The 24,209-nt window shown below is 41.4% G+C and overlaps 1 protein-coding gene across 1 annotated transcript in view; it reads right to left on the reverse strand.

Annotated features, from left to right (window-relative positions):
* The window catches only part of macf1a (microtubule actin crosslinking factor 1a), a 243,493-nt gene extending 219,518 nt beyond the window's left edge, over positions 1–23,975 (reverse strand). The window contains 1 exon segment of the mRNA XM_034124538.1: positions 23,741–23,975. Coding sequence (XP_033980429.1) covers positions 23,741–23,963 — 223 coding nt within the window. The 5' untranslated portion in view covers positions 23,964–23,975.
* Positions 23,976–24,209: the final 234 nt, after the last annotated feature.

Raw genomic sequence — 24,209 nt, forward strand, 5'->3', positions numbered from 1 at the left:
TTCCTTTTCTGATTATCTGTTTTTGCTTGTTTTCATAAAAAAACTCATAGGAAACCCTGACCTATTCGATACTTTTGAATAGTAATATTTGGATCGTGGGAAGAACTGGATCATTCTGCAATCGATCGCTTCAAACACAACTGTTAAATGGCATAAGTTATTTTGGTAATTAGGGGAGAACATCATGAAATGATTGAAAACACACACCTTCCTTGCAGTGTTTCTCTCTGTGTGTGTGTGTGTGTGTGTGTGTGTGTGTGTGTGTGTGTGTGTGTGTGTGTGTGTGTGTGTACCTGCTCCAGTGTGTGACTGTGACCTACTGCAGCGTCCCACAGAGAGTGTGCAGTCAGCTGAGAGTCACAGGCTGAAGGAATTGGAGCAGATTAAAAGTGGCCCTGCGTCTCCTGCAGTCACAGGCCGGGGCCGACGCTCACAGCCACTCAGCACCGCCTTTCATCTGACGGGATTTAGGAGCCCAACACACGGCCAATGGGATGGGACTGACAGTTCACACAGTCATTAGGAGGCCAAGACAGGGAGGGGAACACAGGGACCTTTCCTCCTGTCTGGATACTTAAAGGGTTAATAAACTCAAAACAATCTCTTTTCTCTCTGAAACTGATCTTAAAAAGGTGTACAATTCCACAGCAAAATGTCTGAAATACACAACACCTGGTTTATAGTGTAGAATATTGTTTTTAAACTATCCCAAATGTTTTGAACAGTTCACAAACCTAAAGGACTCAAAGTGAGGGTGCGCTTTAGTTTGTTGGTTCAATTGTGGTCTGACTGAAGTTCTCATAAAATAAACATTTTATCCAGTTTTAAGGCATATTTTGGATTTAGGATGCCATTGCCTGATGATTATTTTTACAATCTGGTTAAGTTATTTGCAAAAACAAACTAGTGGCAAATCAGAGAAACACTGATTTTGAACATACAGACTCTATTCAGTGTTTTTTACCTGTTTGTTTCGAAGAGAGGAGACCTGTGAGGATAATTCAGCTCCCAGAAACAAAACTCTTTGTCCATTAAAAACAAAGGAATCAGGAAACCAGGAGAAGCAGAGACAGCAATGGTGGTTAGCCAACAACTCCCATGATCCTCCGCTACTTCATCACGCCACCAAATGGGTGTCTTTTGTAACGAAAACATCCATTTAATCAAGTCTTTTAATTCAAGAAACGTAAAGGTATAACCACAGTAAGAACTGTTGAAACTATTTGCTTGTTTTGCCGATATTGGAAAGTACAGCTGATAGTATAAGGTTGAAAGGGGTAGGGGGGGGGGGACATGCATCACAGGGCTGCACAGTCTACAGTATTAACGGCTGAGTGGCCTGGACCGCCATGGCAGGTGAGCTACCTGTTCAAAATGTGTCATGTTTCAAAAAGTCAGCATGACTCAAAGACAGTGAAAAGCTCCCACATCAGCTGCTCAACACACTTCCACTGATGACGCCTTTCTCCTGATTCTGCCATAGGAATGCAGACCAGAAGAAACAACAGTATAATTCTGCCTTTCTTTTAAAATGTGCAGTCTACACTTAATGATTATATTCTTCTGGTCCATTTGACTGTTCCTTTAACTTGTATCAGTTCTTTAGTGCGTTTACTTCATCTTCATTGTGCTGTTAATTCAAATGCATATTCCTGATAGAACCTGAAGTAGATATGCAGATACACAGATAAAGGGGGTCTACTGTAGCATATTACCCATCAGCCTTCACTCCCACTGAGAAGCAGGCTGATTGAACACCATCTATCTAAATGACAGCATGATGGAGAGGTGAGGGGGGACGGAGATGTACCTTCTTCAGCAGCTTCCTGCCTTCATTAGGACATTAACAGGGAGAGCATAAATGGGGGTGGGGGTTTGAAGAGTGAAAGATTCAGAATGACAAACTGCTCTGGTCCTTGATAATGGATTTGAACAAGCAGAAACAGGGAGAGATAAGAAGAGAAAGAGTGTAATGAAAAGAAAAGGGAGGAAGTGAGACATGGAGCGAGATCAATCCTGAAAGAGAGCAGCACAGTGTAAGCTAAGGAGACAGAAAAGAGCAGGAGCTCATCTGTGAATTAGCACCCAAAGAAAAATGTCAACATTTCTCAAAGGGCTAACCACTAATTCTCTTGTGAAGGTGGGGGATACAAAAGGGAAGAACTAAAGAGAGGATGCAGTATATCCTTCAGACAGATGATGTCCTAGGGGATTGTGTGTGTGTGTCCCAGTACAGCAGTGAGCAATCGATGCTCACTGCAGACTTACCACTGTCCCCTATTGCTTTTAGAGCAGCGGCCATGATTCATTTATTAACTGTCTCTCTCTCCATCGTCTTACTTCACCTTGACAGCTCTGACAGCTCTGACAGCTCTGACACACACACACACACACACACACACACACACACACACACACACACACACACACACACACACACACACACACACACACACACACACACACCACACACACACACACACACACACACACACACACACACACACACACACACACACACACACACACACGTTATTTATCAAAATGTTTCCATACAGCATTTCTTTTATACAGCTGTCTTAGTTGGAGCCAAACTGAGATCAAGATGTCTTTTCAAATGGAGCTTTAGCCTGAGACTGGATGTAATAAGTGTGTGTTTGTGTGTGTAAGGTCAAAGCAACAGCAGTGTGTCTGCCCGTCTGTTTCCTTGTGGAGCCTTTTTATCGATTCAAGTCATGGCGCAGCTCCAAAGACCCTGCAGAGCAACATATACACACACACACGCAGTGATACCATGCATCCACTGATATTCTTGACCTATTTTCTTTCCTTCAAATGAATGCAGACGTTGACACACAAACACACAGCCAGAGGTTCCTCCCCCTCTTTTCCAGCAGTTACATTAAAACATCCAGGATGCAGCAGCAGCAGGGATGGAACAAACACCCCTCTGCGCCCGGCAACAGTGCAAACTCCATGACAACAAAGTTTTGAAAGCTGTGTGTCGGGCCACAGAGCCCTCACTGTTACAGTCCGTCATGAATACAGGCCCTGTGTGCCGCTGACAGAAGAGAGGGCTACTGTTGCCACACACACACAAACACACTAATATGCAGCCACCAACACACACATTTATACACTGGGGGAAAATATTTCACACTTGCTGGCTGCGGCCTGCACGACCATTCAAGGCAATTTTCTCCCATGACACACACGCACACACATGCACACACACACACACACACACACACACACAATGAAGCTCATTGATTGTTTTACTAAAAATCAGCTGGGTGCTGGTTATGTAAGAACCCTGAGGGCTAAAAAAAAGGGGGGATGAACAGTGAGAGGGGGGGAAGGGAGGGGGAAAAGGGAAGAAAGGGGAGGAGAGACATTGCATATTTACTGCGTGTGAATATGAAATAAAAAAATTAATTAAAAAAAAGGTTATCATTTTGAGCCTGCTATATTTGTATTTTCCTTTTTATTCACTTCGACCCAGTAATATTTTATATATAAATACTTTTTTAAGTTTAAGATACATTTTGAACTTACAATCTTTCTATTTATTGTACGTTTTTTATTTTAAGGATTTGTTTTAGAGAGTTTTTTTAGAGATATAGATTTGAAAAGGGGGAGATAGAGGCATGTGTGCGTAATCTTTGTATTTTAATACATACAGCAGTTGGGTATTACTATAACTCATTTATTTAGTTTACATTCTTTGGTGTCATTTATTTCACAGGCACTAACTGTAATTATGCCATTACCATAAAAAGAGCATAAAGAGAAAATTATCTGAAAAAATGTGTCCTTCAATAAAAAAAACAGTCAAATAAGTTGTCTATTTCATACTGTGTTCAAGACGCTTCTCGTACCTCCGATGTCAATCTTTAACACATTAATAACACACACTTTGTCCCAGCAGGGGGGAGACGCCTCAGAGTAAAGCCCCGAGCTCCAGGAGCATTTAATGTCCCTGAATTTCCCCTCCCTCCCCTCTCCCCCCCTCCCTCACACCCCCTTTTCTTTCCCTCTCCTACTGAGAACAGCTTGCTTTGTAGCTCGGTCAGCGTTTGGTTCTCCCTGCCGCAGCTCTGACAGCGTTTGCTCTTCCCTGCCGACACAGTCAGGTGCTGCTGGAGAATGTGACCATACAGGACGCAACCGGGGAGAGACGGGAAATCAGACAGGGGAGGAGGGAGGGAGGGAGGGAGAGAGAGGCGGAATATAAAGAAGAAGAAAGAATGAAGAGATAATGAGAAAAGCAAGTGAGACTGGGAGGAAGGAACGGGAGGGAGAGGGGGATACAAATCGATATGAACCAAAGACCAGAGAGGGGCAGCTATTAGCATCAGAAGTAAGCAGCAATTACATCATTAATATTACAAATTGTCTTACAAAACGCAATTACTATCGTGTCAAATGTTTTTTTTTACTTTCGAAATAAACTGATGACTTGATATAAATGCTCCTTCCCTTCTCTAAAAAGCCATCATACAGTTCCTTAAAACAATTGTAGATGTAATATAGTGACAGGGCGTGATCTGAAAGACACAGAGAGAGGGTGCTGGATGAGTGAGGAGGAAGAGGAGGAGGGGGGGGGGTCAGAAATCCACTGTGAGCGGAGAGCAGGAGCAAGGGAGTTGGAAGGGAAAACTAGGCCACGTGGAAAATCCAGCTGTAATGATCCGATACAGAATCTGGCCCATAGCATGTCTGCCTCTCTGCTCCCTCCATGTCTCTTCATCTCTTTTACTCTGTGATCACATCTTTCTCTTCTCTCTGCTTTATTGTTCTCTAGTCTACTTTCATCCCCTCCTCTCCTGAGACTCTCCATTTGTAGCTCCCCGTCTCCCTCTTATTTCCTCCAGACAGTGTCCGAGATCACTCAGTCTACGACCATTTGCAGAACAAATGTCCACAGCATCTGATCGTGACCATTGTGAGGTCTAATTTGACTTCTAATTGGGTCACATTAGAGGAGAAGCGTGACATTGCTCACATGACACAGGAGGCTGATGTTAAAGATGGCATATGTAAAGCACGTAAATAGGATGCGTGAGGTGGTGAGATAAGCACAGGCGCTCCTTTGTGAGTCCACAGCGTGTGGCCAATCGGAGAGTCAGGTACAAACACGCACACAGATGTGGAGAGACAGGAAGGGGTCGTTCTGACACTTCCTGTCTCTCATGGAAATGCAGCACGTCAGCAAACACTCAGCTCCAAACCCTTCCTGATGATCGGAGCACTTCCTGTCTCCCTTTTGAGGTCACTATAGAGTCTTTGTAATAATTGCAATATATCAATCTTACTGTACATCGACTTTTAGTAAAAAAGTATTATTATGGACGTAAGATAATGTCCTATTATAGCTTTTTTTGAACAAATGTCTGTTCCTCAAGCAAAATTCCATTAGAAACTAAAAGGATAGGTTGTTCAAATGTGCTTTTTGATGTGCTTTTTTGCATGTACAGTATCAGTGAAAATAGCTCATTGAATTTTATATAGGTTTCATTATTTTAATGAGAGCTTCCAACAATTGCCACATTTTTTAATATCAAGTTATTGATCTCAGTCACAATACTGAGCCCAGATACAGTTTAATCATTGAAAATATGTATAAGGAGTGTTCTTCAAAACCTTTGAATAGAGCACTAGGATGCAAACGCCAGCGTTAAAAATAATCACTTAATACGTTTGAATGTCGAACTCATTTTAACTACAATAGAATCATTATTTGACTTATTTTTAAAGCAAAACAATTACAAACATGTGCTGGTAGTAGCTTTGTAAATTACCATATTATCTGCTTTCCTCTCTTTTAGTTCATTTTTTTTTTATATTATTGGGTTTTGGACTATTGGTGAGCCAGGTCACCAAGGAATCTGTGTTATTCTGATTGGTTTAAACCAATTTGAACCATTTTATAGACAAATCAAGAAACAGAGAACATTTCTAAATGTGCTGTTTTAGTTACAACGAACGAAGGCACCAGTCCTTTGCAGCTCCAGTGAAGAAGGTGAAGCCAAATACAGAGGTTTGTGTAATATAACTTGTGTGAATGCTTACTACTATCTTGAGGGCCAAATGGAAATGGTCTGTCAGCATGTGCTATAAGAGCACCTGTGAGTGTGCATGATTGACATTAAAAGGGTGTGTGTGAGACTTTCAAACAGCACAGTAAACGTTAATCCCGATGGGCAGAAAAAGCCACAGAGTTTGTGTCCTTTGCTTCACAACCACATACCAGCAGAGGCTCAACACACACATATGCAAACACACACTGACAGGGCAGCAGGAGGAGCGAGCTGATTGGCTGTAGAGTGATGAGTTAGAGGTGTTGAGTTTACATTGAGAGAATACTGCGATGCCATCTTCACACACACACACACGACATGTAACCATACTAAGAAATACTGGCAAACTGGATTGAAATTGAATAAGATTTTGACTTATTTAAATGTTTCTCAAATACACACACATACACACAGGAGAGACATATTATCCTGTGTCTAAATGTGTAAAGGGCAAAGTCATGACTGTTTGTTTCCTGACTGTCTTTCTGTCCAATTGTCCGGTTTCCTCCTCCCCCGTTTCCTGGCTTATATTCAGCTTTCAAATGGTTTTTTATTATTTTGTGTTGTAACTGTCAAGTTCGGCGCACTTTTAAGCTGCTCTTAAGGTTCTGTAAATGTTGTGTAATTAGGATTATAATGGATATAAAACATCACAGGACAAGTCATATTGGATGTTGCTGGGTTTAAGGTAATCATGGAGCTCATTTAGTAAATATAATGTTATTGTTGCCTTGAAAACATCTGGTTTTCCACTGACTGACTGTTTTCTGAGTCAGGTCCCAGTGTTTTTCCATATATGACCCTGTCGCTATTGCTTTAGATATCCGGTCATTGTTACATACACCCACACACACCCTGCCGCCCTTGTAAATTATTTAAACTGTATATCAAATGTCCTCTACTCCAGTTTCAGTCAAGTGATGCTGCAAGAGGACTTCAAGTTCACATTTGTGTCTTTTCTTACACACAGCTACAAGTGGCTCACACACACAAATGTATATATATATATATATAAACAGAAAGAGGATAGAGGGGTCAAGTTCACTACCGCATATGAAATCCAGGACAACGAGGGAAGAAAAGAGGAACAGTCTACGACAAAATGAATGAATGACAGAGGGGAGAACTTGATACAATTTAAGACGCTATGCGTGCTGTTGTTGCTAACAGTCTACAAAGTGCAAAAACATCATTAGAGTAGACATACTGCAGCACAAGTGCTATTGTAGTGCAGCGACTCCAGAGGACACTGAGCAGGGCCTATAGGGTTACAGCCTCATGTGGGGGGGTCACGTGTGACAGAACACAGAGGTACAACCTGAAGCCTGACAGTGACAGAAAACACAGATCAGAATATATATATATATATATATATATACAGGATGTACGGTGACTGAGAGAGCATGGGGTTATATGTGAAAATGACATATCAAGAGCCACGTTGATTAGATGATTAATAGATGAGTCAATTACGGATAAATAATTTGCAACTGGACCACTTATTAACTGTTTCACTCGTTTATCATTAGCAGAAGGGACATTATTATAACTCTTATTTGCTTTTTTTTGTCATATATCATTGTAAACCTGGGTATTGGGATGTTTAGTCGAACAAACAGACATTTGAAGACGTTACATTTCGCTTTGTTGACATTTCATAGATTTACCATTATGAATTTAAAAAATAATTCACACATTCTCATATGTTATCTGTGGAGATACGTAGGTACATAGGTTAGAAACAATGAGGTTATTTATTAAATAGTCTAAAAAATGACAAGATGTATTTAATCAATTGACCCTGTCAGATTGCACTTCTGCCCCATAATCAGTTTGGGGACTTTCAGGTCTTTAAGAGTGTTGCGATATCTAAAAAGGTCAAAGGCTCATGTCCAGTTCTACTGAAATCAATATGTTCCCTCCATTTAATTCCCTTCCCTCCTGGGAAACATCAAACTCAATGCTTTCTTTATTTATCAAAGCAAAGAAGATCAAATTGAACTGCAATCGACATATATGGCACTTTAATAGAGAGCAATCATTCGCTACAGGCCTTAGAATGGACTGCACTTCTTCTGCCTTTGTGCTGAAGTCAAGCCAGTGTGTTTTTAAGTGCTGTTATGAGTGTGTGTGTGTTTGTATGTGTGTGAGAAAAAAGCTTCTTAAAAAGTGTGCCTTATTGTGCTCATTTCCAGGTTTCATAACTGTATGTTATGCCTGTGCTGCAGCACCTCTTTTCACCCTCTGTCTGAAACCAGAGCCCAGCCTGCTGCTCTGATTGTTTAGCTGGCCGGCTCTGTTGTGATTGGTCAAACCGCTTAGTGATTGTCCCGTCGCTTAGCCTTTCACGTACATGTGTAGGAGCGCTAGGCAATAGAAGCACAAGTGTTACGTAGTGATGTCACTATATCTCGGAAGCAAACAAAATAATACAATTGAGGCAGGGGAAAACCCCAAAAAAGCATGATTGGGCCCCTTCAAAGGAAGTCCAACTGACTCCTGAAGAACTTTAACACCTTTACAATTCATTTGAACTTTAAAGAAGCTGAATATACATTCCTGCTAATAAAATAAAGACCTGGGTCTAACAGCATCTGTTTAATCAGCTTCAAGTAAGAGAAAAAACAGTGTGTCGGAACGTTTTTTTTTATCAAAAGGAAAGCGTTTGCAAACATAATTTAACATGCCTTTCTGTTATTAAACCTTTGCACTGCCCCAAGCACACAAGACACTGCAGCAAAAAGCAAATATTTGGTTCAAAGCACCTTGAGACATGGGTGGAGATACTCAGGAGATGTCTGCATTACTTTGGCTTGGATATATTCCAGACATTGCTGATACTGTTTTAAAGCCACGTGTTTTCATTTTCCCTGAATAGAAAGCTTAGTTCAGGGCATACAAAGCACAAGAGTAGGGCAAAGCGTTGTCATAGCAAAAGATGATACAAACTGTCACTGAAGGCATCTCCCAAGGGGATTCTTCCTCTGTGGTTAGACATGTTTGCTGTACGTATAAAAGAAAACTTCTGATAACATTAACCTCCTCACATCCTGTGTCTCCACCTGTCTTTGACACACATTTTTCAGCAACACACACTCAAGCTAAGTCCCGAACCCTAAGGAGTTTAGTTTCATTATAATAATCAATAATTTAAAAGCACCCTCTTTTCATCAGCACCAGCATCACAGATGTGACCTGAGTCTATTGGCTGTCCACACACCCCCATCCTCTCCCTCACACCACACACACACAAAATCCACCCCCCTCCCTTCCACACTCAATTTTCAGTAGAGGCATTCATTTTTAAGCACCCCTGTCACTGGGATTATAAAACAGTCTGAATGCTTGTGGTGTGGCCACAATAAGAGAGACAAAAAGAAGCCTAACAACGCAGCACTTTGTTTGAGAAGGTCTGTTTTTTGGAGACCTTTCCACTGACTTGCAGGGCAGCAGCTTTGGTATTTACAGGACAAACAGTGAACACAAGGAGAACATGAGGCCATGTGGGGAAAATTCCCTGACGCTTGCTGGTAGGCTGGCAGGAGGGGGGGGGGGTTCATAAACTGCTTCCTCTGGTGTCTCAAACAAACAAGTGATTACAAGAGTCAGGCATAAGTGTGCCCCTACCCAGTGCAATACAGAAGGAGGCCAGCCACTGTAGCAGAGCTCGATGCCCCAGCTCTGTTTATCCAAAATATCAACAATGAAGCAATCCAGATTATGATAACGGGCAGACTGGGCTGACTTCTGCACCAAGATCAATGTACACTTCCAGACCACACTCTGAGTCTTTTCATCCCATTCCTTTCATCCCATGACAACAAAAAAAAAACATTCCTATAATATTCCCAGAGGGACATGGTAAATAGAAAATCAAGTCAGCTCTGTGACTTTGATACATGAGGTTTTTATTTGGCTATGGGTAGTTCAATATTGACTTTAATATTTGGATGCATCCTGAGTAAAATTATGTACTATACTTCTCCATTTCTCCCCCCCATTTACCTTTATATCTCTCCAGCACATCCTCGTACGCCTGGGCGAATTCCTTCTCCTGTGAATGGTTTGTCGGCAGCAGACCCGGTATGAAGCCGGCCATGGTGGCTCAGCAAGCCGGCTCCAAGTATGAGAGGGGTCGGCCTGCAGACTACTGCAGTGAGCCGGTCCGCTGCTGAGCGTCAGCCCCCAGCTGGCTGCTTCTCCTCTGGGCGTCCAATTAAACACCACCCCGTGTGAAACTAGTGCATTTGATGCATACTAAAAGCCCCGTAGCCTCACTTCCAAGCAGCGTGAGATAATCCTTAGGGATACTTCAAAGAAATAAAAAAGAACAACAAAAAGCCTGAAATAAGCGCGTTTTTAAGAAAATTTAGAGCATTAAAGTCGCTAAGGTTACATAACGCTATCTATCCATTACGGCGGTGTGTGTACGTATGTGTGCGGGAACACACAGTTGCATCGCTCGGGTGTGTTGTCTCCGACCCCTCCTTCAATATCGGCTCCCACCCGGCGACTGCTGATTTGTGTGCCTCCTGTGTGTGTGTGCGAGGGAATAGATCCTACACACCCACAGATGAGTGTCAGCAGAGGGGGGAGTGGGTCTGTTTCCGTCACAAAATCGGCGGAGCTCCAGGCCTAAATTGTATCCGGACTCTGGCTTCCTATCGCAGGCTGTGTCGGCGTCCTGTAGATCCGAGGCGAGCCGGCCGATGCTCCCAGCATGCTTCCCAGAATCCCCGCCGTATGGCCGCTTTATCCGAGGCTTTGCGGTCCGTGTGAGTGTGTATGTGTATGTGTATGTGTATGTGTTCGCTTCTCTCCCTCTCTCCCTCCTCTGCTCAGGTTTTCTAGACTCTTCCTGCAGTGGCTGTATTCCATCCCTCTCTACCGGCCACGCCAGGAACCTCCGCCGCAGGAATTTGAAAAAGCCGGTAGGGAGAGCAGCTAGCTTACATGGCTGCGGCTGCTGCCCCGTGGAAAGTGGGGCTGGAGCGCCCCCGGATGGGTGGATATGGCTCGGTGACAGAAACCACCTATTCCCTGGTCTGAGCAAGCCAACACATGTCTAACAGCAAACACATCTTAATAATATAACCGTGTCCGATATAAAACAAATTCACAACGCAAATTAGCCTGCTTACTTTTAACTTGCGTTAGCTAACATAGCCGAAATTAGCCGTTGGAAATGGAATCCAACTGTCACCCCCCAGTGGAAATACATAATTTATCTGGATAACTTTGGGGAAATTAGCATGTTAATTTGTCTATTTTATCTTTTAATTTTGGAAGCTTACTAAGAAAACTTGACGTAATTGTATAAGTTATTCAAGTTGAAAGTGTAGAAAAAGCTCAAGGTGGATGGGGAATATCCAATGTATGTAGCCTACAATTGGATGTTGGCAAGGTAGAAACTTTTTTAATTGGTTGCTTTCGCAACATTTGATGTAATTATCAAAACTATACTTGAAATTGATAGACGGAGGTCTTTACGTAACTGAAATTTGCTCCACGTTGTGTCTGTAAGTTATTCGTTGTGGAGGGGCTGAATTCATTGAGCATACTGCATCTATCTGAAAGCTAACTGAATCTATATTATAGGCTACACAGCACTATGGCAAAAGTAATTAAAATCCAACTGCAAGCTTTGTTAACATGTCAATAAAACCAGAGTCCTTTAAAAAACTAGATTTTGCATTATCTAAACCAAAATGAGTGCAGAATAAATGCAATCACAGATCTGTTCTCAGGCAAAACCAAATCAGAGCACATGGATACAAAGTAAGCTAATATGTTAAAATGTTAAACCTCCTGTCACAGTGAAGTGAAACCTGTCAAACGGGGTGAAACAGCCATCGGTGGATAATCTCAAAATGCAATCAGCCTGAGGTCAAAACCCATAAAGCAGCCTCACTTAAATGGTCTAAAGATTATGTCATTTAATCCCATAAAGAGACACATAAAGATGACCTTAAAGTGGGGCAAGCAGAAATAAACAAGTATATTTGTCTTGCTGTAATAAATACAGATTATATAAAGAAATAGCAGGAAATGGGGGTGGAAGCAGATGGAGATTTGTTTTTTGGTTCAAGGCAATATTGGACCGAATACGTATAAAAAATGCATGAATCACTGCAACTGGCAAACCACTGACTCATGTCTGTTTTTCTACAAAGTTCACCTCAACTTTGTCTACGTTCAGTGGTGACTTTATGAGGTAGACCAATGCAATTGAATGCATTTCAATAACACTATTCTGCAAAAAGGCTACTTCTATATTTCTATAATGTTAATTTAATCAATTGTATTTTTGAACAGTTGTACTCTGCATTGCATTATATTTATAGTTGCCCTCTGATACTTTAATTGGGAACCCCTTTAAATATATTATAGTACAAAAATGTGTACTTTCACCCCAGAAATAAACATTGATTGAATTTCCACAATTTGGACTATGTCAACAAAAATAAAACATAATGAATTATTTAGAATATAGGTAGACAGAACGTTCTCAAAGTAGCAGATTGAGGAACACGCTACAAATTAAAGGTAAAAAACTTCTTATATGTTAATCTGCCTTCTGTTAAAAAGAGAGACAACTGTTACCAGCAGGGAGCTTGTTCGATACAACACGAACAATATGTATATGTGAAATGTGGTTTCAATTTATGACCATAAAAGATCATGCTTTTGGTCCTCAAGCAGGTGGTCTCTACACAGATATCATTTTCTTTCCCTCCTTTCTCTCTTCCTTTTTTTTCTAATTGCGTTTTTGGTACAACTTGTTGATTTTTCAGAAAACTTAGAAGCATTGTGTAGCATGGGCCAAAGATGAATAAATGAAATGTTGGAGGCAGATCTGAATGGTGGGCTGTTAAACAAATTATTTTTCCGTTTCAGTAACTTGCGAGATAAGGCATTTGGTCTTGGTGGAGGTCTGCCCTCATTGAGTGCTATTCTAGTTTTGTTATTCTCCTTTGTGTCTCCTCACTCTGACTCAGCCCTCATTACAGGACTCACACATCACATCAGCCACACTCCAGTGGAAATACAAACACACACCAGGGAATCCAAATCTGACACACATTCACACTCACATGTACACACAGGGTCCAATCACAATGCAAGTGTTGGAGGGGGGTCCAACATGCTCATAATAAAAGCAAAACAGGGTGATGGATTTGGTTGTTATCCATCTACAACCTTGAGACACACACACACACGTCATTAAAGAGGGAGGTCGTCGTGACCCTGGTCTCAAGGTCCAGTAACATTTAATTCCCAGCATACTGCAGAACATCAAGCAATCTTCCACATACAAATGCATCATGGGATTACAGTCAAAAACATTTTTTTTAAACCCCACATAATTTTACAAGGACAAACAAAGAAGTATTATCAGAGAACAGGAGTCCCTTTAGAAGAAGAAAACAACCTGTTAGTGTGAGAAACCTTTCTATCTCCGCCTAGTGGTGGATAATGGAACTACAGTACACTCAAATGTTTCTTATGTTTATGGTCGGTCCATGTACGTTTTGTCAGTTTGATTTTTCCTTTAAAGCAAAAGCCAAAAAACGAAAATACCAGACTTTTTTCGTTTTAATCAAAAAAAAAAAAAAAAAACCGGGGAAACCAAAGCAGTTTTCCCGTTTTTGTTGTCTGAAAACATAACGAAAACCTGTGACAAATGTCAGCGATGTGAACAGAACTGTCGCCCTACTTTCACCTGCACCCAAAAGGACATACAGTCCTCATCACATCAGCACGACCAACGCTTGAGCAGCAGAGCTACAGTACGCCTCAGATTAAAACCAGAAACTCCCAAAATATTTAAGATTCCTTTCTGACCCTTTCTGTCTCCATACTCAAGGTCTTTGGGATCACTGCACGTTTACAAACCAGCAAAAACATCAATGTAATTCTACATTACTGCCTGATAAAGCAGCTCAGTGGCCTACATAGCAGGAATGAGCAGGAGATTGAATGAAATGATTGTAGAATGTGTGTGACTTGGATTAGTGTGTAAAGTCTGACTTTTGTTCTACACTCTCAAATTCAAGAAATAGCTGCAATTTTGTAGTATAAAATGCCAATCAATTAGTTAAAAACAGACTATGAAAAATGCTAGTTTGAAGTCCACAGCTGCAGATACTGATATATTGTGACATCTGTAACGCAATAAATCAACAAGTAAACAGGGACACATTTTGGAGATCCACAGAATTGATATACTTTGCCTTTTTGCATCTCACTTAAAAAAACCTCATGTGATTTCAAAACACATGGGTATGTCAAATTGTGTAGAATTTCTTCCATTTTTGAATGGTCAAAATAAGTTTACTCTAAGTTTACTAATAAGTTTTGGCAAATGTTGCCATATCCTAAAAACCAAAAAAGTTACAACTATGTGTTTAAACTTCACATCTTAAAGGGGAATTGCACATTTGTAGTACACAGCCTGTGAAATGTTGGTGAGAAAAGGACCTCAAGTGACTAATCAGGTATCTGGGAGTGGACAGGATTGATTTAAATGCATTAGGGGACGTGAAGGGACTTGTTTTAGTGGTAAACCCATACTTAGGATAAAAAATCTGGATATTTCGACCCCTGTTGCTACAATTTTGTAGGTATTTGCAGCATTTTCAGCACACTGTCTCACAAGTTCCCAACTTTATGGGAGTGCAACAATAACTCAGCGTGTGTCCCAAATGTAGACCCTTGAAAATAGAGGTCACATGTCACTTATTTGCAATTCCAAAATTCTTAATACTAAGCAGGATGTTCCAATAAGCTATTACATATAATTAACTTAAAGCGAAGACTTGTAGCTTTAAAACACACATCTTTGTCCCTTTTTATTTTGATCTTCTTTTGAACTCCCCTCAAGGTCTCCATCTCTCCTTCTGATTCTTTATCAATTCAATACTTTTATTTCAGGGTCTCTTTTTCTATCTTTTCCTTTTTTTGTCTTTCATTATACATCGTCTATTTCTCACACATAGCAAGCAACTTTCTTAATCTTTCTTTTAAAAGATCATAGGATCTTCTTCCATTAAAGCTTCCTTCTGTTTTGCTCCACATTCCTCTTTTCCAATCTCTTAAGTTATTCTGTTATTCCTTTTCTGTTTTATGACCTCCCTCACCCCTAGTTGTCAGTTAAAAGTCATTGTCCTTCTCCTCCTTTTTGAACCTTGCCCTCTTCCTCCCTTCACTCCCTCAATCTCCTTGTTACCCCCTCTTTCTCCAACTCCACTCCTTCTTCTCTTGAGTACATTTTACTCAATCATCCCCTCCTCTCCGTCTGCTCTTTTCCAAACTCCCTCCTCTCCCGCTCCCCTCCGAATTAAGATTCTGACACTCTCTCTCTCCTTCACTGTTTGTTTTTGCCCTCCTTTTATACTCAGTGTCAGTCTGTCTCACCCCCGCCGCCATTGCTTCTCCTCGTCTTTTATAACCATGGAAACAGAGGAGACACATCGCCATGGCAACAGGGGAAACAGCCTGGGCCTTTTTGTCAGACCGAGGCTTCCTTTCAGCTGCCTGCAGAGAGAGAAAAATGTGGAAGCAAAAGCAGCAGCAGGCGGGGGGGGGACAACTATGGTCCATGCAGGCACAGACATGGGGTCCTGATGCTCACGTGAAGGAATCATAACTACAGCGTACCACACACACACACACCACACACACACACACACAGGCTGATGTCTGTTCATGATCAGATGACTCATGATAGTTTTGCTATGAAAAGGTTTATCAAAATAATCTTTTCAGTCCCTTATACATAATGTAATAATCTCCATTCTAACTTATATCTTACAGTTTCACCCTTAATTTAAGCTTAACCACCTGAAATATTGACACCCAGAATATAAAGTCAAATCTTATATGTTAAAAGTCAGTTTCTACAAACTAGAAAAGTGCACTGTGTGTAACTCTTCCCTCCCCCAAGCTAATAAGAGTTGAATCTCACTCCAAGATGGCAGCTAAGAAAACCAAAAAGACATGGATGTATTTATCTCGCATCATGTTTAATAATGAAGTTTAAGTTTAAAATGTGAGCGTTTCTATGGATGTGATTTTTTAAGCCATAACAAATTCCAAAATCTGTCCATAGTATATGCAAATCAAAAGTTATTAGGTTATTGAACTTGTAGTTGGAAATACAGGTTTTTGCAGAATACTGATTTATTAAAACTTGGTTGTGTGTGTTTTACTAAAATCACTTGTTTTATTCATCTAGCACGAAACACACATTTGTCACAGGAATGGATGCTTCTCTCCAGACGTCTGCAGCTCATTCTCCCTTTAATATATTATTCAAGTGCATCCAAGTAAATCCTCTAACTCTCATTCACAGAAGCAGAAAGCACAGCATCTGTCAGGAGGTTTCATTGACATTCACGCTCAGCAGGCAGGCTGAGAATAACAGAGTCCAGTCAGACCAGCAGCGGCTCTCTTTCTCCTCTCCAGTGTGAACTCAGAAACTCAGAGATCCTCGTGTTTGCTCTTTCCTTCATTACTTCTGCCTCAACTTCACTCAGTCTCTTAAGAGAGCAACTCTTCCCTCTTCTCACGATTATTTCAGTACTTTCTCTAGTAAAATACACATTCGAGGCAGAATAGAAAACATTTCTGGCTTTTTCTACTATGCCAGTCATTCTAAATATTGTAACTGTACTGTTAAACATGCAACTTATCGGCACAAGCTGCCCTAATGTATTCATTTTCCACATTCCAGCCTCTGCCTGAATGGAAATGCAGGTCAATGTAAACACATAGTCCATATTATGTCAAATGTAATATCATCACAATAGGCTTCACGCCTGAGTGAGCCCCGGACCGGCCTGCATGGGAAACACTGGATGTTAGCGGCTACAGTCCTCAGCTAGCTAACAGGGGGAATTTAGAAACATCACTGCTCTGATCTGATGGTTTAACCAGTGGCGAACCGTCAGGGCCTTCAAGGTTTTCAGAGAATACCCTGAAACACTCAGATTAAAAAAAGACATAATCGATTTAATTATATAAATACAATTTAATAAAATGTAAATAAAATGAATAAATCTGTGTTGTTGATCTGTAATATTACAGTGTTACGTTGATTTGTTTGTCCTTCTCGGTCCTTGCACTACGCATTTTTATAAAAGAAATGCAACCAATCAGATCTGTTTCTGGGTCTCTGGGTAGAATATCCTTCAACCAAGGTATTCTATATCCTTGATAGAATGCCCTGGCCGTTGCACTGAATGAGAGCGAACGCTCTGATTGACAGTTTGATCAACCAATCATATATTGATTTGTAGCCAATGGGCGTATTCTTTCGGAGTTTCCCACGGTTCCAGGATACTCTAGATAGAAGCCAGTTAGTTCACCTGCGAGACAGAGGATATAGATGCGACGTAACAATTCATTTTCCGTTTTATTCGTTTTAACGTTGACATGGCAACAGGTGAAGAAGATGTTGTTGCGGAATTATTGTCGGTACCTTTTTCAAGACGTCAATTCACTGAAAAGACGGACATTGTAAAAAAAGGCTGTCCAACGCCCGCAAATCTTGAGCTGAATCAAGTTGCTAAAGCAGGCTATGTTCGCCATTTTCAGGCTAGCAACTGGGAAAGATACCCGTGGCTTACGGGCTCAGTTAGTCACAAAAGGCTCTACTGCTGGGAGTGCTTGCTTTTTGGGACCGAAAAGGGGGCATGGAATTGGAAAGGCTACGATAATCTGAGCTGTTTAACCAAGGCTGCACAAAAACACCAAAACACAGCAGGGCATCTTAAGGCAACGGTCACCATGAAGACTTTTGGAGACTCAAGGATTGATCTACAGCTGGACGAACAGAGACGTAGAGAAACGATCATGCACAACGAAAAGGTGAACAAAAATCGGGAGATTTTGAAACGTCTATCCACTGTGTGATTTTCCTTGGGAAACAGGAGTTACCTTTCAGGGGCCATGATGAGAGCAGAGAATCAGCCAATCGTGGTAATTACCTGGAGCTGCTTACATTTTTAGCAGAATATGATCCAGACTTGCACTACCATTTGTCCACTTCTAAGGTGTTCATTGGAACCTCGAGTCAAATACAGAACGACTTGATAAGTGCTGTTGCCGAAGTGATGGGTGAGACCATCAAAGAAGAAATAAGTAAAGCACCCTTGTAGCTTTAATGCTGGATGAAACATCAGATGTCAGCAATGCTGCACAGTTATCGTTGTTCTTCGGTTTGTAACAGACAGTGGCGTAAAAGAGAGGTTCGTCAAATTTGAGGATGTGACAGGGAAGAAACGGGCAGAGGATGTAGCAGCCATGGCCCTTGGTTTCTTGGAGGAACATGGATGCATGGACAAACTTGTAGCCCAGTGCTATGACGGTGCTGCCGTTATGGCATCGGGGCTGAACGGAGTCCAAGCCAAGGTCAAGGAAAAGATCCCACAGGCACTTTTCATACACTGTTATGCACATGCCCTTAATTTGGTTTTATCTCAAGGTGTAGTTAAAATTAAAGAATGCAGAATTTTCTTCTCACACCTTTCTGGCCTGGCTGCGTTCTTTTCTAGATCGCCAAAACGAACGCGGCTGCTTGATGAAATATGCCAGAAGCGACTGCCACGAGTGGCACCAACAGGTGGAATTTTGCATCAAGATTGGTGTGCACTGTATTTGAAAAGAAGGATGCTCTAAGGATCTGTTTGAATACATAGTTGAACACCACGAGGAATTTGATGATGCTGCCATTCTCAGTGCTGATGGCTACCTATCAAACCTGGGCAACTTTGAATTTGGCTTTTTCCTTTCAACTTTTAACGACATATTTGCGCATGCAGATGTGCTCTTCGACATCTTACAGAATAGTCATTTGACATGCAGTTTTGTCTGACAAGGGTGGAAGAGTTTTGCATTTGCATTGAAGGGCAGAGGGATCGTTTTGATCAAATATATGATGAGACTGTGCAGGACACCGGCCTGCCAACTGGACGGAGAGCCCACGGAGATTCCGCTCACACTACAAGAAGCTGCACAATGGCATTCTTGAGAACATTTTAAATCAGGTGCAAAATCGGTTTAAAGATCACGAAAAACTGTCATTCCTTTCTCTTCTGGACTCTCAACAGTTCACCAGCTTTAACAGCAAATTCCCTGAAACTGCATTCTCAATGCGTTTGTATCAGACAGTGAATTTACAAGAGAAGTACAACAATGTTTTTTCCAAAGCACGGTATACTCAAGACCCTGCCATTTCTTAGCATTTAACTTCCTAGTAAATACAGCAGACTTCTTGGAAGGAATAGTTTCACTTTTTTTGTAAAAAAAGCTTATTCTTGCCAAGAGTTAGATGAGTTATAACTTTCGTGTATGTCCACAAAATATGAAGATGAAGCCAGCAGCTGGTTAGCTTAGCTTAGCATTAACCCTGGAAGCAGGGGTAAACAGCTAGCTTAGCCAAAAGTAGTTAGCAAATCCTAACTGCTCCTGGGCAAAAACATTTTTCGACACTAAACCTTAAAAAAAAAAAACAATACCTACACAATTCAGAGTGAGTAGATGGGGATGGGGGCCATGACAAAAACAGGGCTTCATTCTGGGAGGTAAAGCAAACTGTAGAGGAGTTGTACAACTTGTGAAATGTCACAATAGGAATCAGTTTGTGAGAGTGGTTGCCACTTGTTGCGTTTTTTTATCTTATTTTGGCAAGACATGCTTTATAATGAAACGTACACTAAAAGTATTAGCTCTAAAAATCAGCTGCTTTTAGAAACAGCTTTGAATTGGCAGTGTTATTAAGGTGTCATCTGTGTTTCAAAGCCCTGGATGGTTTGTAATGGAGCCAACATCTTGGCTGCTACCTGCTGGCACCACCCCCCAAAACCTCTACACAAACAAGTCCAACTCGCTGACTCAGCAAATTATTTTGCTCTGTTACTGTCTCTTTAATAATTTCATATAATCATTTAAAAATGTTTTAATAGAACAAACACCAACATAAAGACTTCAACACAAACGTTGCGTCACAACTGTGAATCTGAGATGATTAAAATGCCCACCCTCCCATCTGAAAGCAGCCATGACAGAAAACTACACATACATTCATATCCTTGTGTAAATAAAAGAGAACATTTAAGCATTTCTGATTCGAAAAAAAGTTGTATTTATTGTATTTCATCTATAAGAAAAGACTAATGCAATGAAAGGGATGACCACAGGACATAAAAGTGACGCCAAGAGTCTAAAACCATGGAATAAATGATCCCACATCCCTGCTCCTATCTGGATGTAATTAGTGTTTCACATAAAGGAAAGAGACATCAGGAAGAAATGTGAGGGTGATTATGTTGCAGCTTTTCAGACTATTTAGATTTTCTCAGTACACACAGTCTTGTATCAACATGCAACATATAATTTTAATGTAGCCCTCAGCAGGAAACACCTCGCACATTTTGTCTTCATACTGACATCAAACAAAACATTACACCACTGCTTTCCGCTTAATGTCTGTTATGAAAATCAAGTATGTTAAAGTAAATTAGAAGCTGCAGCCAGTTTGCAGCACCTGCAGTCATAGAAAACCAAACCAAACCTTCCCTCCAAACATTTACAGACAGATTTAGAAAAGAGGTGACTGACTCTTCTGAAAGCTCATCTTAAATCCAGTGTCTGATTGTAAAGCCAGATATCTCTAAATCCCAAAACAGCTTTCTCTGTTAAACGGATACAGAGAGTTTAATGGAAACCAAGTGCAGGAAGTACATATTTTTCCCGTATGTACGCTATAAGAGCAATAACATTAAAGGTCACCTATCATGCTATTTTTAGGCAATAGCATAGGTCTCAGATACATAAAAATATATAGAAAACATGTCTATGAAGTGTTTTGCTCAAAATACCAAACAGATCACCCATTCTAGCCATGCCTCATATCCCTCTATTTCACTTCCTGTTTCAAAAGTGCTGATTTTATGTATAAAGCTTTAAAAAAGAAAAGTTGATAAAAAAGAGGGGCGGAGCTTATGCCTGCTCATGCGGGAGATTCTACCGGCAGATGAAACGCCATATCATGGATTATCAAGGATTATTTCTGAAACAGTATGGAGCTCAAAGGCTTTCTCTCTTGCCGGTTATACCACAAGGTGAGTTCCTTTTTATTTCCTGCTTCTTCACACACATGCTCTGTGCAGTACAGGTTAACTCTGAGTGTTAGCGATGCTAATGTAAACATGCACCGACCATATTACGTCCAAAACAGTCGGGCATTGTTTCTGATAGCAACGTTTCTGATAGTGCTGTGGGTCCACATTGCCGATATGACATCAAATCGCCGCAAATCTGGAACAGCTCCGTTGTACCCCCGTTTTTAGCGATTTGGGTACGGAGGAAAGAGAGAGGGTTTTCTTTTCTGACGCTGCGTGAGTTCCCCGACACACCGGGGACACATATTTATGTATAAAAGACATCAAAAAGTGCATTTTGCATGATAGGTCCCCTTTAAAACATAATACACACAGACATCTCTCTCACTATGATCCAGGCAAACACTTTAGGCCCTTCACCCTGACCCTGACCTACATGCTGCTATAAAGTAGGCTTTCACTGTCTCTTCTTCTATCTCCCAACCCCCATCGCTTCACACGCAACTGGCTTTTACAATGCTAGTGGAATTATAGCCAGACATACTGTTTATAACAGAGTCTTACATGAATCTTTTTTTTAAAAGGTTGTCAGCACAAGACAAAACTACTTACTGTAAAACACTCCAAAGACAGGAAGAGTTAGGGATGCATGATGCTGAACCATTGAAGTACAATAACTAATTATTTCCATTCCAGTTTTTTCTTTTTAAAATCTTGTCTAGTTTATCCATGTACAACTATGCATTACCATGTTTGGACACATTTAATCATATTTTAATTCTTAAAGAATTGTGATTTTACTGAAAAACTGGTAGCCTATGTATTTTACTGCACCTTGGCCCATAAAATAAAATACAAAATAAAAAAGTTGTACAAAATATATGTGGTTTGATTAAAATAAATACAACTTAAAAAAAATTTTTTTTTTAATTAAAGGTCCCATGTCATGGCCATTTCTGCTGATCATAATTCCATTGTTGAGGTATACTAGAATAGATTTACATGTGCAATGTTCCAAACTCACATTGGTTTCTCATACAGCATCTCTGTATAGTGTATTCACTCTCTGTCCTAAACGGCTTGTTGGAGCTCCTGCCCCCCCCCTCCCTGTGAGCCCAGTGGCCGTCTGCGAGACAGCGAGACACAGCGAAACCCAGCCCGAAACCAGCCCGAGCACACACACAAACTCCCAGCCAGGCTGCGGGTGTGTGTGTGTGCTCACACACCGACTCACAGCCTCGCCGCGTCCCGCCGTCTCAGGGAGGAGAAATCGGCGGAGCTGCAGCTGAGAAAAGATTGAGTGTGTGAGGAAGTCCGCGGATTGGTCCAAATGGACCAATCCACGGACTTAACGTAACGGCTCCGCGGAAGTAACGTAACGGCTCCACGGATTGGTCCATTTGGACCAATGGGTCCATTTGGGTATGGGCACGTCACTGTACCCAGGAAGAAAACAATGGAAAAAGAGAAATCTCCAACGAGGCGTTCTGGGGCAGCATAGACAGGTCTTTTCTGTGTTAGACTTTTACTCGCTACAGGGTGTACTTTGAGGGTTTGTGACTTTGTAGACCGTTTACATGCAGAAAAACCTTCATAACACACAAGGGGACGGGTAATAACCAGAAAAGCATGACATGGGACCTTTACATTTGTGATGAAAATATATTTTCTTTCCCGCATGCTACGAGGTTGAAAAAATAATTATACACGAAGTAAATTCTTGATGAATTAAAGTAAATGGGGGCAGTGTTTAATAACCGCAAAGTATATATTTTACACAACTCATTCAGTATAATTCAAAGTCTAATTTATCCAATAGTATACTCCCTACTTCCCAAACGGATGCATTTTCACAAAAACGTGTGGAACCCTGTTGCATAAAAAGTACACTAATACTACTAATCCGTGCGAGTCTGAAGTGTTTTAAAGACGCCCTACTATATTTTGGTAGATTTTCTCCCACACTCTCCCCTCTGCCTGAAACGCCTCCATTCAACTGCAACACATTGAACATGATAAGGAATGGACATCTCTAAGCAGTTGACAAATCACAACAGAGGCGGCCATCTAACCAATCAGAGCAGACTGGGCTCTGGTTTCAGACAGAGGGTGAAAAGAAGTGCTGCAGCACAGGCAGTATGATAAAAATAGAGCTTTTTGAACATTGAAGCTTGGAGACATGTCCCAGTAGAGGAAGAAATACAGAACCTGAAATGAGCACCATAGGGCCCCTTTAACTGAGTTTGGGTCTCACAGATGCTACTTTTCTTCGGTCCTGTTTTTATCTGCCTTCAGGTTGGGGTTTAGCATTAATTTAAATGTGCTGATGCTTTCCGTAGTCTATATTTTCCACTACTTACTCTTACAGCAACATCCTGCTTCACTTTCACACACACATGCAGATCCTCCACTGGAAGCTTCCAGCAACAACCATCATATTTCACCTTTATCCACAGAGCAGCTCACACAACAGGAGCAGGCTCAGTGCCTTGCTCAAAGGCACGCTGTCAGTCTGTGAGAGATAGTTTCTCTTACCTGCCACACGAACCACCGCCCTCTCCGCCGGGTCCAGCACCGAGTCCTGGCTCTTCCTCTTCCTCCTCTCATGTTTGGACAGGTTCCAGGGCAGCGTGTCCCCGGGGGGCCCCACGGGTCCCGAGGGGCACGGGGACAGCGACCCCCCTGAGCGCTCGCTACGGAAGGACGGCTCGCTGATGCAGGAGCGCTCGCTCAGAGTGTCATCGTCTGAAGACTCCATCTTACTTCAAGGCTGCAGGGAGGATGGAAGAGGAAGAGGAGAAAGAAGGAGGGATGGTGGAGGAGAGAGGGATGTAGAGCATTGGGGGGGAGGGGAGGGAAAGAAGGTCAAAAGAAGGGAGGAGGAAAGAAGAATTGAAGGGGAGAGAAGAAAGAGACCTTTAGTTGAAGTGGCGACGCTGTATAATTTATTGCTGGCGTACAGTGTGATCACGCAGGGGCTATGAATGATGCAAAGTAACCACAA

The sequence above is a fragment of the Trematomus bernacchii genome, unplaced genomic scaffold (genome assembly GCF_902827165.1).
Source record: "Trematomus bernacchii unplaced genomic scaffold, fTreBer1.1, whole genome shotgun sequence".
Classification (NCBI taxonomy): domain Eukaryota; kingdom Metazoa; phylum Chordata; class Actinopteri; order Perciformes; family Nototheniidae; genus Trematomus; species Trematomus bernacchii.